This window comes from Anopheles merus, chromosome 3L, assembly GCF_017562075.2.
Source record: "Anopheles merus strain MAF chromosome 3L, AmerM5.1, whole genome shotgun sequence".
NCBI lineage: Eukaryota > Metazoa > Arthropoda > Insecta > Diptera > Culicidae > Anopheles > Anopheles merus.
The window spans coordinates 24,976,185-24,989,052 of record NC_054085.1 but is presented as its reverse complement, the minus strand read 5'-3'; the positions used below and the strand labels follow the sequence as shown (position 1 = coordinate 24,989,052).

At 49.5% G+C, this 12,868-nt stretch overlaps 1 protein-coding gene across 1 annotated transcript in view; it reads right to left on the bottom strand.

Moving 5' to 3' along the window:
* LOC121598569 (fat-like cadherin-related tumor suppressor homolog) overlaps positions 1-10,769 on the bottom strand; it is a 69,211-nt gene extending 58,442 nt beyond the window's left edge. The window contains exons 1-2 of the mRNA XM_041925590.1: positions 9,803-10,769; positions 1,834-4,438 (exon numbers count right to left, since the gene is read on the bottom strand). Of these exons, the coding sequence (XP_041781524.1) occupies positions 1,834-4,438; positions 9,803-10,729 (3,532 nt within the window). The 5' untranslated portion in view covers positions 10,730-10,769. The remainder of the gene's footprint in view (positions 1-1,833; positions 4,439-9,802) is intronic.
* Positions 10,770-12,868: the final 2,099 nt, after the last annotated feature.

Here is a 12,868-nt window from a genome sequence, read left to right as displayed (position 1 = left end):
AGGGAACAATTGAATTTCAAGAAAATCCCTTTCACCTCGAGCTTGGGTAAGTTTTCACATATTCCTATACAGAGTACTCCTCCTCGACTTGTTTAGCCATTCCGTGGAGCGCAAAACTTTCCCTTTAAACTTGCCTTCCGACGCCAGTGATCACTTTCATCGTTCTCGCCAACGCCTCTAGCCGCTTTGCACCGTTTGATCTGATGCCCTTTAATGCCCGGTTAAAGTTGGATCGAACGAATTCGTATGAATTATACCGCGGGCAACATCAAATACAAACAGTAATGAGCGAATGAATTGGGTCACAAATGGCTGCTAAATGCCATTACCAGTCAGAACCTTTTTGGTCCTAGCGGGCGAGCGGGTGATTGGCGGACAAAAGTTTTGCTACCAGACATAAAATAAAACATTTACAAAAGGAATTAAATGCGGCAGCAAGTTTGCTTGTGAAGTATTTCGTTTATTTTCGCTCTTCCTTTCCACTTCGGCTCAGACGCGCAGAGCTGGTATATTGGTTCGTCCAGTCGGTACCATAAATAACGATACGAAGCTGATAGCAGCGAAACAAGCGCCCATGAGTTATGAATAAAAAATGCAAATTCATCTCCCACTTTGGTGTTCAAGAAATGGAAGGACTGAGCAAAAAACAAAAGGAAAACTTCAACAGTCAAGATCGCGCAATGAAAGCTCCCAAACTTAATGACAGCCATTCGGTCTTGATTGTCGTTTTTTTCTTCTCTCCTACAGAGAGAGTTTAAAGAACCTTTCAACAAGCAGAAACTATCCCTATCTCACTGTCCTTATCTTTCGCCGATTGTGCAAAAGTAGTAAAAGTAGTAAAATTTCCTCTTTTTATAACAAAACCACACGACACGACTGAGTGTAAGAATTGTTTTAATTATTTGTCAGCTGCAGCAGCAGGCTTACCGGGAGCGGCCAGAAAAAAAAACGAAACGGAAAACACCGTCGCCCCGACGATGGGAAACTTTGGCCTGATTTTTAGGGTGAAAATTAATTTACCACTAGGCAGCGGAGCATTCCGGGCGCGTCGAAGAAGCATCCGTTTGGGGAATAAGCATTAAGACGTTGCTGCGGCAGTTGCTGGTACCAAACTTTAGCGACCAGCCCGTGAGTGCGAAGGCGTGGGAAAGCAATCCTGCAGCCAATGGATGGAAAAGTTCGCTATCTTAGGAAATAGGAAAATAGCGGGAAGGCAGAACAAGCAGGGGATGGAAAATATTCAAGATAATCCCCAATACAAGCAAGTTGGGAAACGTCTAAATGTTTCCAAAATTTTGAGCAAGCATCGAACAATATTCAATCATATTGTGTGGAATTATTGGAAAAGCAAACTGATGAAGTTATGATTCATTTCAATTTATCCAAACAGAGAACAAGATCTTGAAGAAGAATTTATGGAATAGAAGGAATTCATAGAATGAATTTCCAATGCTAATGTTCCTAAATTCGTCATTACAGCTCTAGTTCGAAAAGTTCTATGCTATCTATGATCGAAATATTTCAATCTTTCGCGTTGAAAACCTCAGAATCACACCAGTCGCAAGTCTGAAACGTCTCCAGGGTCTTGTCTTATCAATAACGATCAATATCACAATGTCTAAAATCAAACTTCTTCTTCTATTTGCCGTAGACGTCCTATGCAGACATGCCAGTACATATAGGCTTTCAAGACCCTGGATGCTACCCTGGGACGGCCCATTCTGAGCTTGAAACCCATGACGGGCATGTTATTGAGTCGTTCGAATTGACGACTGCACCACAGAGCCGCTCCATCAACTACACACTAAGCAAACAAATAAAACATTCACCTACCTTCATTGTCGATCGTGAAGATGCCGAGCCCATCGCCACCCTTGATCGAGTACGTGACGCGCGAGTCCGGCCCGGGCAGATCGGCATCCTTCGCCAGTACCTGCATCACCTGCGCACCGGGCGGCTTGTTCTCCGCGATCGCACCCGTCAGCACGTAGTCCTCAAACTGAGGCGCGAACCGATTCTCGTTCACATCGATCACCTCCACTATCACCGACGTTTCCGACGACAGGGACGGTGTGCCCCGGTCGATCGCTTTCACGATCAAACTGTGCACCTGCCGCTCCTCAAAGTCGAGCATCCGCGCGGTCCGTATCGTGCCCGACTGCTTGTCGATCCGGAACGAGCCCTCCCCGTCACCATTCTCGCCGAAGCTGTACACAATCTCACTGCTCGTCCCGCTGTCGAGATCGATCGCGGACACTACCGTCACTACCGTGCCGCGCGGTACATCCTCCCGTATGCGCACCGTCAGGTCCTGCACCGCAAACTCGGGCGCATTATCGTTGATGTCGTCGACGGTTACGCGCACCAGCGCGTCCGAGTACAGGGCGGGCGTGTTCTGATCGCCACCTCCATCCGTGGCGCGTATCTTCAGCTCGTACACCTCCTGCCGTTCGCGATCGAGCGGCGCCACCACGGTCAGCACGCCCGTCTCCGGATCCACCCGGAAGTCTTTCGTGTCCGTCACCAGGCTGTACGTGATCTTGGCATTCTGGCCCAGGTCCGCATCCGTTGCCTTCACGCGAAAGATGATCGTGCCGTTGATGGCGTTCTCCGTCACGCGGAAGCTCGCCAGCGACTTCTCGAACTTCGGCACATTGTCGTTCTCGTCCAGGATGGTGAGGGGCAAGATTTTGGAGATGGATTTCTGGGGCTTGCCGAGATCGTACACCGTGATGTTGAGCAGATACTCGTCCTGCCGCTCGCGGTCCAGATAGCCGATGATCTTCAGCTCCCCGTTGTCTGGGTCGAGCCGGAACACGGAGTCGTCGTCCCCACCGGAGATGCCAAACACGAGCTTCCCATTGTAGCCAAGGTCTCGATCGCGCGCCTTAATCCAGGTAATCGTCGTACCGAGCGGTACCGACTCATTGATCTTAACCTCCAGCGGCAGATCAACAAACTCTGGCGCGTGCACATTCTCCCCGTACCGACTCGGCATCATGGCGAAATCATCGGCAGCTCCCCCACTAGCACCTGCCTCCCGACCGGGCATATTGTTCCGCTCGGCCGCGGCCATAATTTCCGTCAACCGTTGCGCGACACCCGTCTCCCGACACTCGAACGTAGCGCCGTCTTCCGCCTTCAGGTTTGCGCCCAGGTTTCGCCGGTTGCGCACCAAGCTGATCTGAATGCGTGCCGTATCGGCAAAGTGCGTCCCGTCCGTCGCGGTCACGTTCAGCTCGCGCTGCTCCACACCGACATCGTTCAGATCGCACCCGACCGAGACGATGCCCGTCACCGAGTCGAGATTGAAGCAACCGTCCTCAAACCCGGACAGCAACCGGTACGTCACCACGCTGCCATAGTCAAAGTCGAGCGCCGACAGCGTGAAGATCTCCGTCCCGATCGGTGTGTAGCGCGGTATCCTGCCGAGACAGTCGATCCGCTCGAACTGTGGCCGGTTGTCGTTCACGTCGCGCAGCTTAATCACGAGCTGCATCTCCGTCTGCCGCCGGTAGGGAAGACCCCAGTCGGAGGCACGCACCCGCAGCACATACTCGCGCCGCATGCTCTCGTAGTCGAGCAGCTTCGAGGTGCGCACCGTGCCGGAGAAATGATCAATATCGAACGGCACATCGTTCAGGTTAGCGATGCTGTACGAGATGTACGCATTCTCGCCCAGATCCTTATCCCGCGCCGTCACCTTCGTTACCGAGGTGCCGGCCGGTTCATTCTCATCCACGTAGATCGTCAAATTAGCCGTCTCGAAGATCGGATCGTTATCGTTCGTGTCCTGCACGTTGATTTTCACCTTCGCCGAGGACTGCTTGCGCGTGCCCGGGTTGCCCTGATCGATCGCCGACACGGTGAGCGTGTAGAACGCCTTCAGCTCCGCATCCAGCGGCACGGCCGTGTACAGCATACCCGTCTCCGGGTTCACCCGAAACTCGCCCCCCTCATTGCCGCCGACAATCTCCAGGAACACCTTCGCGTTCTTGCCCTCGTCCCGATCCGTCACCTTCAGCCGGATGACGGGCGTGTTGGGTGGTGACGTTTCCGGCACCGACACTTCGTAAATTTCACGATTAAACACGGGCGCATTGTCGTTGATGTCGGCGAGCCGGACCGGCGTCACGAGGTAGCTCTGCTTCGGCGGCACACCCCGATCGACGGCCCGCAGCGTCAGGTTGTAGCCGGCGGGGGCTGTTTCCCGATCCAGCAACCGGTGCACCTCGATCACATACTCCCCCGGGCGGTCGGTCGGCTTGATGCGGAAGTGCCCATCCGGATCGCCGTCCACAATGTCCAGGCTCTTGATCTGCCCGTGCACACCCTTATCCTTGTCCGTGACGCGCACGATGCCGAAGATGTTTGTGTTGGAGTTTTCCAGTATGTCCGGCAGCGCCTGTACGTAAATATCCGGCGCGAACAGATTCACCTAGAGAGAGAGAGAGAGAGAGAAAGAAAAAAACGGAAAGTGTTTAATGTACAGTCGGGTTATGCAAACATACCGCGCGGAGGCGCTGGAATCGTTTGATTAAACTCGCACGTAACACACGGGATGTAAAATCCCATTAAACGGTTCAATGGAATGGGTTAATGGCGAACGGGGGAAGCGAGCTGACGGTAATAAAGCATTTTTACGACCTCGGTGCTACGGACAGGGGGTAGTTATGATTTTATTTCCACCCGGTTCAATCATTCCGCGGCAACAGATTTTAGATTCGTTTTTGATGGCACGGCACACGGAAACGGCTGGGACTGGAGATGTTGTATCGGAGTAGCGGATGGCAGTGTTTGTGATGCAGTTTCCCATTGCCTGCTTTGTTGTTTGGAAGCTGGAAAACATTTATGCTACCAAAAAAACGAGAAACAACAACATCCTGCTTCCTGTTCTGATCCACGCAATGATCCCGCACCGGGAGCGGCCGCAACGAACAATATTCTACGTACGCCATCAAACCTAGTCGACCGTAGGCCATAAAAATCAATTTATTATGCAATTTTGCCTTTGCAAATGCAAATTCTTTGCAATCCCCGTCGTTCCGCCACCATACCCGAGAGCTCCCCCGAATGTGTTTCTCATCCTGCGCCCCCAGATAGTTGTTACTGACATGCCAGGACATCCCGTATGTACCAAGGGGCATGACAAAACCACATCAAACTCGATATTTGAAAGGATAACACCGCTGGGAGAGTTCAAGCAGAATCCACCACATAAAGGCGGAAAAAAAATCCGCCATCCGTATTGGCAGGCTCTTCTTATCCTTCTCAATGAACGTTTCTGGATCTAGCGGTGTGCTCTCTGCAGCGCACTTGCAGGTCTGATATGACTCCGGCTATTGTTGGTCCTGCTGTTGCGGCTCCTGCTATATCGGAACCACTAGTTCTACACAGATATGCGGAGTCGGAATCAACCGGAGTCATCCGGAGTCGTCCGGAGTCGTCCGGAGTCATCCGAAGTCGTCCAAAGTCGTCCGGAGACGGCCGAAGTCGTCCGGAGTTGTCCGGAGCCGACCGGAATCGTCCATATTCATACGGAGTAATCCGGAATCGTCCGGAGTCCGAATTTAGAGTCGGTCGGTCAAGTCTGGACTGCTCCAACTCTGTACGACTTCAATTCCGGACGACTCCGATTGACACCGACTGACTCCTGATGACGCCGGGCGATTATGGACGGATCTAGACGATTCCAAACTGCTCCGCATACTAGGCGGACCTACCTTCCGGTAGAAGTTTTCGAAGTCGACCGTAGTCGTTCGGAGTCGGTCAGATTCGTCTGGAGATGACTCCAATGAATGCAACGAGTCCTGTCAATTCCGAACTACACCGACCCTTGACGACCCCCATTTCGGACGACTCCCATTCCAGACGACTTCGGTTGACTCCGCCTAACTCCGGATAACTCTGGACGGTTCCGGATGACTCCAGATGATTCCAAACTACCTCGGATAATGCTATACGAGCCTACCTTCCGCAGTCAATTCCTAAGTTTTCAAAGTCTGATTGGAGCCGACTCCGAAATTTTTGCCAATTTTACCCATCACTATTTTTCGTGCCGTTCACGTTGAGAGTCACCAAAATGCAAAATTCGCATACAAACGGGCACTCGCATCAGCGAAAAAATCTCCAAACCATCACAAACTAGTGCGCCGCCCGCAGGATACTGGGCTGAAATGCAATGATGGCATCGGAGCGATACGGAAAAAAATAAAATAAAAAGATTCCTTATTCTATCTCCCGCAAGAACCACCGCTCCAAGGCACTGCACAGTTGAGAGGTGCGTGCCTACGCTGGTGAACCGTTTATCACACAATGGGACAGTAGACTGGGTTTTTTTTGTTGCCCCTATACAAATCCCCATACCTCGTAGGCCAATGGAACCCAAAGGTATAAAGATGGGCGTTGTGGCGGTATCGGTTGAGGTTGTGACGGTCGTTCGAGCGATGAAACCTCCGCGTACCCAACACATGCGGGGTTTGTGCAAACGTTCCCAGGAGAAAAAGGGACCACCACTTTTTTCTCGCATTAGTTCGTCGGGTTAGCTTGACCGACCCGGGAATGACCCAAAAAAATTTGGTGCGATTTTTTGCTCCCCGCATGTCCCGCACTCAATTTGGTTGCCCTTGCGCATTGGAATGTATGATGAGCTTTTGACGTCAGCCGATGTACAGTAGCAGGCGAATCGTCTCCCTCCGGTGGCGCGGTTACCGATTTTAAGTGAATATTTTTGACAATAATAATAATTACTGTACATTCCAGTGCATACTACAGCGAGATGGAATGCTGTGTTCACTTGGCAGTAAGTATTTCTGCAGCTATTGACGGTGACGGCACCGTACAAAGGTGCTATTAAAGCATTCTTGCCCTGTTCATTGCTCCAGTGTGCTACACAAACGAACCGAAAGACGAAAAAACCTTGCATTTCGAAACATTTAGCACCACAACCTTCAACGCATAGACGGACAGCTTCTCCGATGTGCAATCGTTCCGTAATGGATGAAAACTCTGACAACAGCATCGTCCGAAGTCTGCACAGAACTGAATCTCCCAAGAGCCATCAGTAACCAGTGTGTGCGTGTGTGTGTGTCTGTCCAACAATGTCCAGAGCGCTCGGTATCGATCGGGTGACAGTAATGGCACTGTGGTGGACCAATAACCCGGGAAAAGGTCAGCCCTTATGCTCCCGCCTTCGCTTCCCTCTTTCATCCTTCCCGGCTGCCCTAAGCGATTATCAGCGCAGGGCAACATTAATATTGAAATTCCTTTCATCTTTCGAGCATTGCAATGCACAGCGACACACAGCAAACGGGAGTCAGTCCGTCTGTCCGACGGTTGCTCCGTTTTCTGAAATGGGTCCAGTGTACCGAGCGTCAGAAGAGATATTGGCATGACCCATTTCATGAAACTCTCTGTTGCGAGTATGTTTTTCGGTACAGGGTGGTTATTATGCAATGCTTACCCCATCTTACAGCAAAAAAACTGTGCGGTTCTAGCATTCTTGAAGGCATTTTGTAAATGCCAAAACTTGGAAGAGGAGAAAATGTCACTTTAACAAGGAGATGGAAAACAGAGCTGTTCCTGTTTTCTAAGTGGGACATATCTTTCATTAAAATATGAGCCCTTATTTCGATGGCTGCTGCAAGGAACCCAGCGATGCTCTAAATTCCACAGCGAAATAGTAATTATTATTTGCCGAGGGACAGATATAGTTTATGGAATGTTATTTTAACAGGAATTTCTCTTGATTGTGGAGCACAATATATTGCCAAATATGCAGAGTTTCTTGCCTGGTTTATGTTTATGATTTCAAATGTGTTGCAAGAAATTAATCTGTCCAGGATTTCTGTTTAAAAATCACAACTTTATGGCATATAATTTCCAAAATCAAAAATATAGCTTGTTTTTGGATTAAGATATAACTATTGGCAAGAACTGGCGTGAACAATTCATTTCATTTGCTGCAATGTCCGAAGTTTTATTTTATTACAAACTACTCTCTTCTCTATTAAAAAAAAAACAGTGGCGGCAACAACCCTGCTGTAAATGCAAATCCAGCTTAAAATATTGACCAATTCAAGGCTAGGCAATATTTTATGCCACCTATCGACATTTCGGCAACCCGCAACCACGCTTCGTTGCATGATGGGGCAATATTTTCAATTATTTTATTGATTCACTCATACAAAACGTTCGTGTCAAAAAAAAGAAAACAAAAACCACTCAACAAGAGAGAGGTTTTTAGGGTACATCTCCTTAGGGGAAAGCAAAATAACCTCTTTTCAGTGGGCTGCAATAATATGGATGGAAAATAAAGCAAAAATTTAAGCTGCAAATTAAATGCTTCGCCCCCAAATGTGGTCGCCAAATGGAGATAACTGCCAATGACAAAATATGGCTGATGGGAAGAGGAGAGAAAAACGGTTTGATCCTAATTTAGTATTCCCGATGGGACAATAAATAATTGAGCCGCGATTTATGTACATCCCGTACCGCGGTGGCACCTTGGGTACTGTGGCACATTTGGTTTGGAACATTGAAATTGGAGAACAATTATTTCATTTAACGCAGCCCACATCGCGCGCAAGCAAGCTGATGGAGTGGATCATTTTTTAGATATTCTTGTAATGGCGCCTGTGCGTTTTTGAATTTATGGACTGGAATTGATATTGAGTCACGGTCAGTTCTCAAATTTGGCAATTCATGCGCTCAAAAGATATTATAGTTACTCGAATATACGAGCAAGAAATAACGAAAGTCGAAAGTTATATCACATGTAAATTATTACATTTTATTGAGATTTTCTCCATTTTAGAAGGTTCCAACCAGAGTTGCCAAATGTCACTGTCAATGTCATACAAGAATCTGACTGAAAGAAAATTCCATGTCCGCGTCACGACCACAATTATGACGACTAGAGGTGATACTCAAAATGATTGGTGTGACCATTACATGTTTCATGACATTTTTGGTCAGTCATTATGTCATGATTTTTTTTTACTGTGATCACTTCTGCAAAATGTCACCGACATGGGCATGACAAATTTCGGCTGAAACAAAATAATGTCAGCGTCACGAGCTCTTCTGTGATGATCAGAGGTGAGACTCTAAGAGTTGGTGCGACCATCACATGCTTGGTGACATTTTGTGCAGCCAAGTCTTGGTCAGTCACTTGGTCATGACATTTTTAGTCGGTGATCATCACGATAGTCATGAGATATATGCGGTGCGTGCGAGTGGTTCCAAGAAACAAAATGAGCATAGTTTCTCGCTCTGTTTGACCCGAAAGACTATCAATCCAGGCAGAACGAGAAACCAGGCTCATTTTGGTGCTTGGGACAACACGCCAAGTATGTTCCAAGAATGTCGTGATTATCACCGTCAGAAATTGTAGTAACCAAGTGATTGATCAAGAACAAATCACTCAGCAATCAAGTTGGGTGCTGCTCAAAATGTCATCAAGCATTTGATTAGTCCACCAACTGTTTGAGTCTCACCTCTGATCATCTCAGTTGTTTATGTAATCTGATCAGAAAAAAGTGATGCTTATGCTTGCGATGGCGTTAAGCTCGACTTGTCGGTCACAGTATCGCGTTTGATTCAAGCACTCACACGTCGCGTTTAACTTGCCATGACGCACTTTCATTGAGTATCAGCAATGAGCATCAAGCTACCGCGGATATGGTCATTGTTTTCGTGATGTTCATGACATTTTGCAGCACTGGTTCCAGCAATAAGATAGACAAATGCGTACGTCAAATAGATTCTAGTAATCATCCTTCGTCCTGTGACCGCAACTTACCTGCAGAACCTTAATTTTCACCCGCGCCTTGCTCGCCTGATTCCGGCTCGTTGATCCGATGCCGCGATCGTTCGCCACCACCGTCAGCTCGTGCAGCGCCCGTTCCGCGAACCGGAGCGGCCGCGTCAGCGTTATCACGCCCGTCGTCGGGTGGACCGCGAACTGCTCCGTCTCGTCCAGGATGCTGTAGTAGATCTCGCCGTTCAGCCCCAGGTCGGCATCCTCCGCCACCACGTGCAGGATGCTTTTGTGCAGCGGCGTATCCTCCGTTATCGCGACCGCGTACTCGGTCGGGTAGAACAGTGGGCTCAGATCGTTCGCGTCCAGCACCCGCACATCGATCGTCGTGTCCGCCTCGAGCGTGGTGCGGCTTTTCCCTTCCCGGCGCGTCCCGGTCGCCTTCACCTCCAGCCGGTAGCTGTCACCTTTCTCGCGGTTCAGCACAATGTTGTTGGTGCGCAGGCGGATCGCAAGAAACACAAAATCGCCGACCGCGCGCTCTTCCGCCTTGAAGAAGCGGTCCTTATCGCCCGCCACTATCTTGTACCGCACCTCCAGGTCGGGCGTCACGTGCAGGCCCATGCGCGGCTCGTTCGGCGGCTGCACCGCGTACGTCTTGATGACGCTGTTCTCCGGTATCGACACATTGTACACCGCGTGGGCAAAGTGAAAGCTGTACGGTGGTGGTTGCGCCGCCCGGCCCGATGCCGAACGCTGATGGCGGACCGGTTCGGCCGTAACGTCATTGCTAGTGGTGCTTACGGCACCACCACCAACAACAGCATCAAGAAAAGTGCCGCTGCTGCTGCTGCTGCCGGCGATGTAGGGAGCGGGGTCGCCTAGAGCGCGCGCTATCACTTCCACCAGCGCTAGGAGGAGAAGTGCAAGTAACCGCGCTCGTGGCACTCCGCCCACACCCGGTATCATCTTCAGCTAACCGTTAACTCATCTTCGAACGTCAGCAGAGCATCTACGGGGAGAGAGAGAGAATGAAAGCAGAGAAAAACAGCATTAGTAACACACATCAGGAAAAGTCCCTGCCCAAAAGGAAAGCAACTTCCAAATCCCATTATCCACCATCGTCATATCGCGTGGAGGACGCGTGGCAATGGAAATAGCATCCTCGACGGGGGAAACATCCTATTCTTCGCACCCGACGCAGGGACCGAAGATTTGATCGGTGGAATTACATCAGACGACACACACACAGCAGTAGCGATCGGTAAGCTTGGGGACCGGGGGAGGGTCAGCTATCGAAGATGTCACCGTTTCTCTATTTGTGGACCGTACACCGCCGCCATCCCACGCATCCTTGATTGAGGAAAATTGATGAATGAAATCTCTTATCTTCATTGAGCAAACAACAAGGCAAAACGCCCGTCTCTCGCTCTCACACGGTCTGAGACGTGAGATGAGCTCCCTATGCGAGGTTTATTATTCCACGTGGTTAAGCGGGAAAATGTCGCCCACTTTAACGGCACGGGTACTTTAACGACCGGGAATACCGGGGGACGTACTGTGTGTGTGTGTGTTTACGAGGGAAGGAAATTTTATCTCGACACATTACCGCTAAACGATTACTGCACAAAAAATCACGCACACACACACACACACACACACACACACACACTAAGGGCAGATTCGGAGTAACACATTTGGCGGGAGTCATGCGACTGCTGATTCTGGGCACTTGGAAATTGAAATGTTTCGTAACCCATAAAGTGGTTATGTGGTGGGATTCAGCTTGAAAGGATAATTGGCTGGCAGGAAATGTTTCATTTCGTCTGTTCTGGTTAGGCTCTAGCACGGATCAAATGCAATAATTAGGATTTCAACATTTTATTTTTACATTTCCCGGGAAGAAAACCCCATTTGGATTTCGGCCAGTTTCGAGAAGGAAGATACAATCAATTTTTGATGCTGCGATGTGCACAATCAAAAACTTTTACATTTCCTCCGGGTTTCTTGCAAAATGGGACATCAATTCTGCGGAATTCGACGCGAAAAAAGTGTGGAGCTGATTGGTTGCTTTAAATCAATTCCAACGGTTCCACTTTAGGGGCGCCAGATAAAAAGTAAAGCTACCCCGAAACCCGTGCCAGCAATCAAATTAACTTTCATTCTCAGCATTCTCTGGGCGGGGAGCACGTTGGGGCACAGCCCGGAAACACACGCAGAATACATGAATGTAAACGAAGCTTTCCTTAGCAATTGGATCGCATAGAGTGTTCCAGTCGCGCGCGCTGTCATCCATTTGGGGCTGTGCGCTATAAACGAACACGTTCCGGGAGGAGCTTGTGCGTGTGTGTTTGCGCATATAAAAAGCACGCGATTGAGGAAGGACTTTAGCGCTATTATTTCTTAATGTTCTCCCTAGCTCCGCTTTGACCAGTCGCCTGGCGGGGGAGAACAATGTCGTCCGCATGTTTTTTTGTACGAAAATCAAATCGATACACATATCGACCCCATCGGCCGGGTGCCTTAATCAGAGGGCTAACGAGTACCAGAGCGCCCAAGCAGGCGCATCAGGATAACGAGCGTCCAAGCGCGCTCCAACACAGACTGAATTCACTCCAAAAATATCCTACATTCATAATTCGAGAGCAAGCTAAATCCACTCCTTATCGATGTCGCACGATCGTCTTGCATGGGGCGGCGGAGCGGGTAGACGGCAGGACATAAATTATGTTTCCCTGACCATCACCATCACATTCCGTACCACAAAAAAAAGGATGAGAGGTTACACGGACGCGTGACCAAACCAGGCGCCCAAGGACGTGAGCGCACGATCTCGATCGAACGTCTTAGCCTTTCGGTGGGTGGTGGGTGGGGGGAGGGTGTGGGTGGGGGAGGAACAGTAGTGGGAAGAAATATCATCATGATTATGTTGAGGGACACGGTACACGAAACTAACGAGAACGTGGAAGGGGCGAGGAGCAGCACATCGTAATTCGGGGATTTCCTTTTTCTTGTGTGTGAGCCTTTTGTGAGTGTGTCGATATGTATGTTTTCCCCCCGCTCGCTGGTTCAGCGATAGGTCTGGACTATCTTTGTCCCGTAGAAATG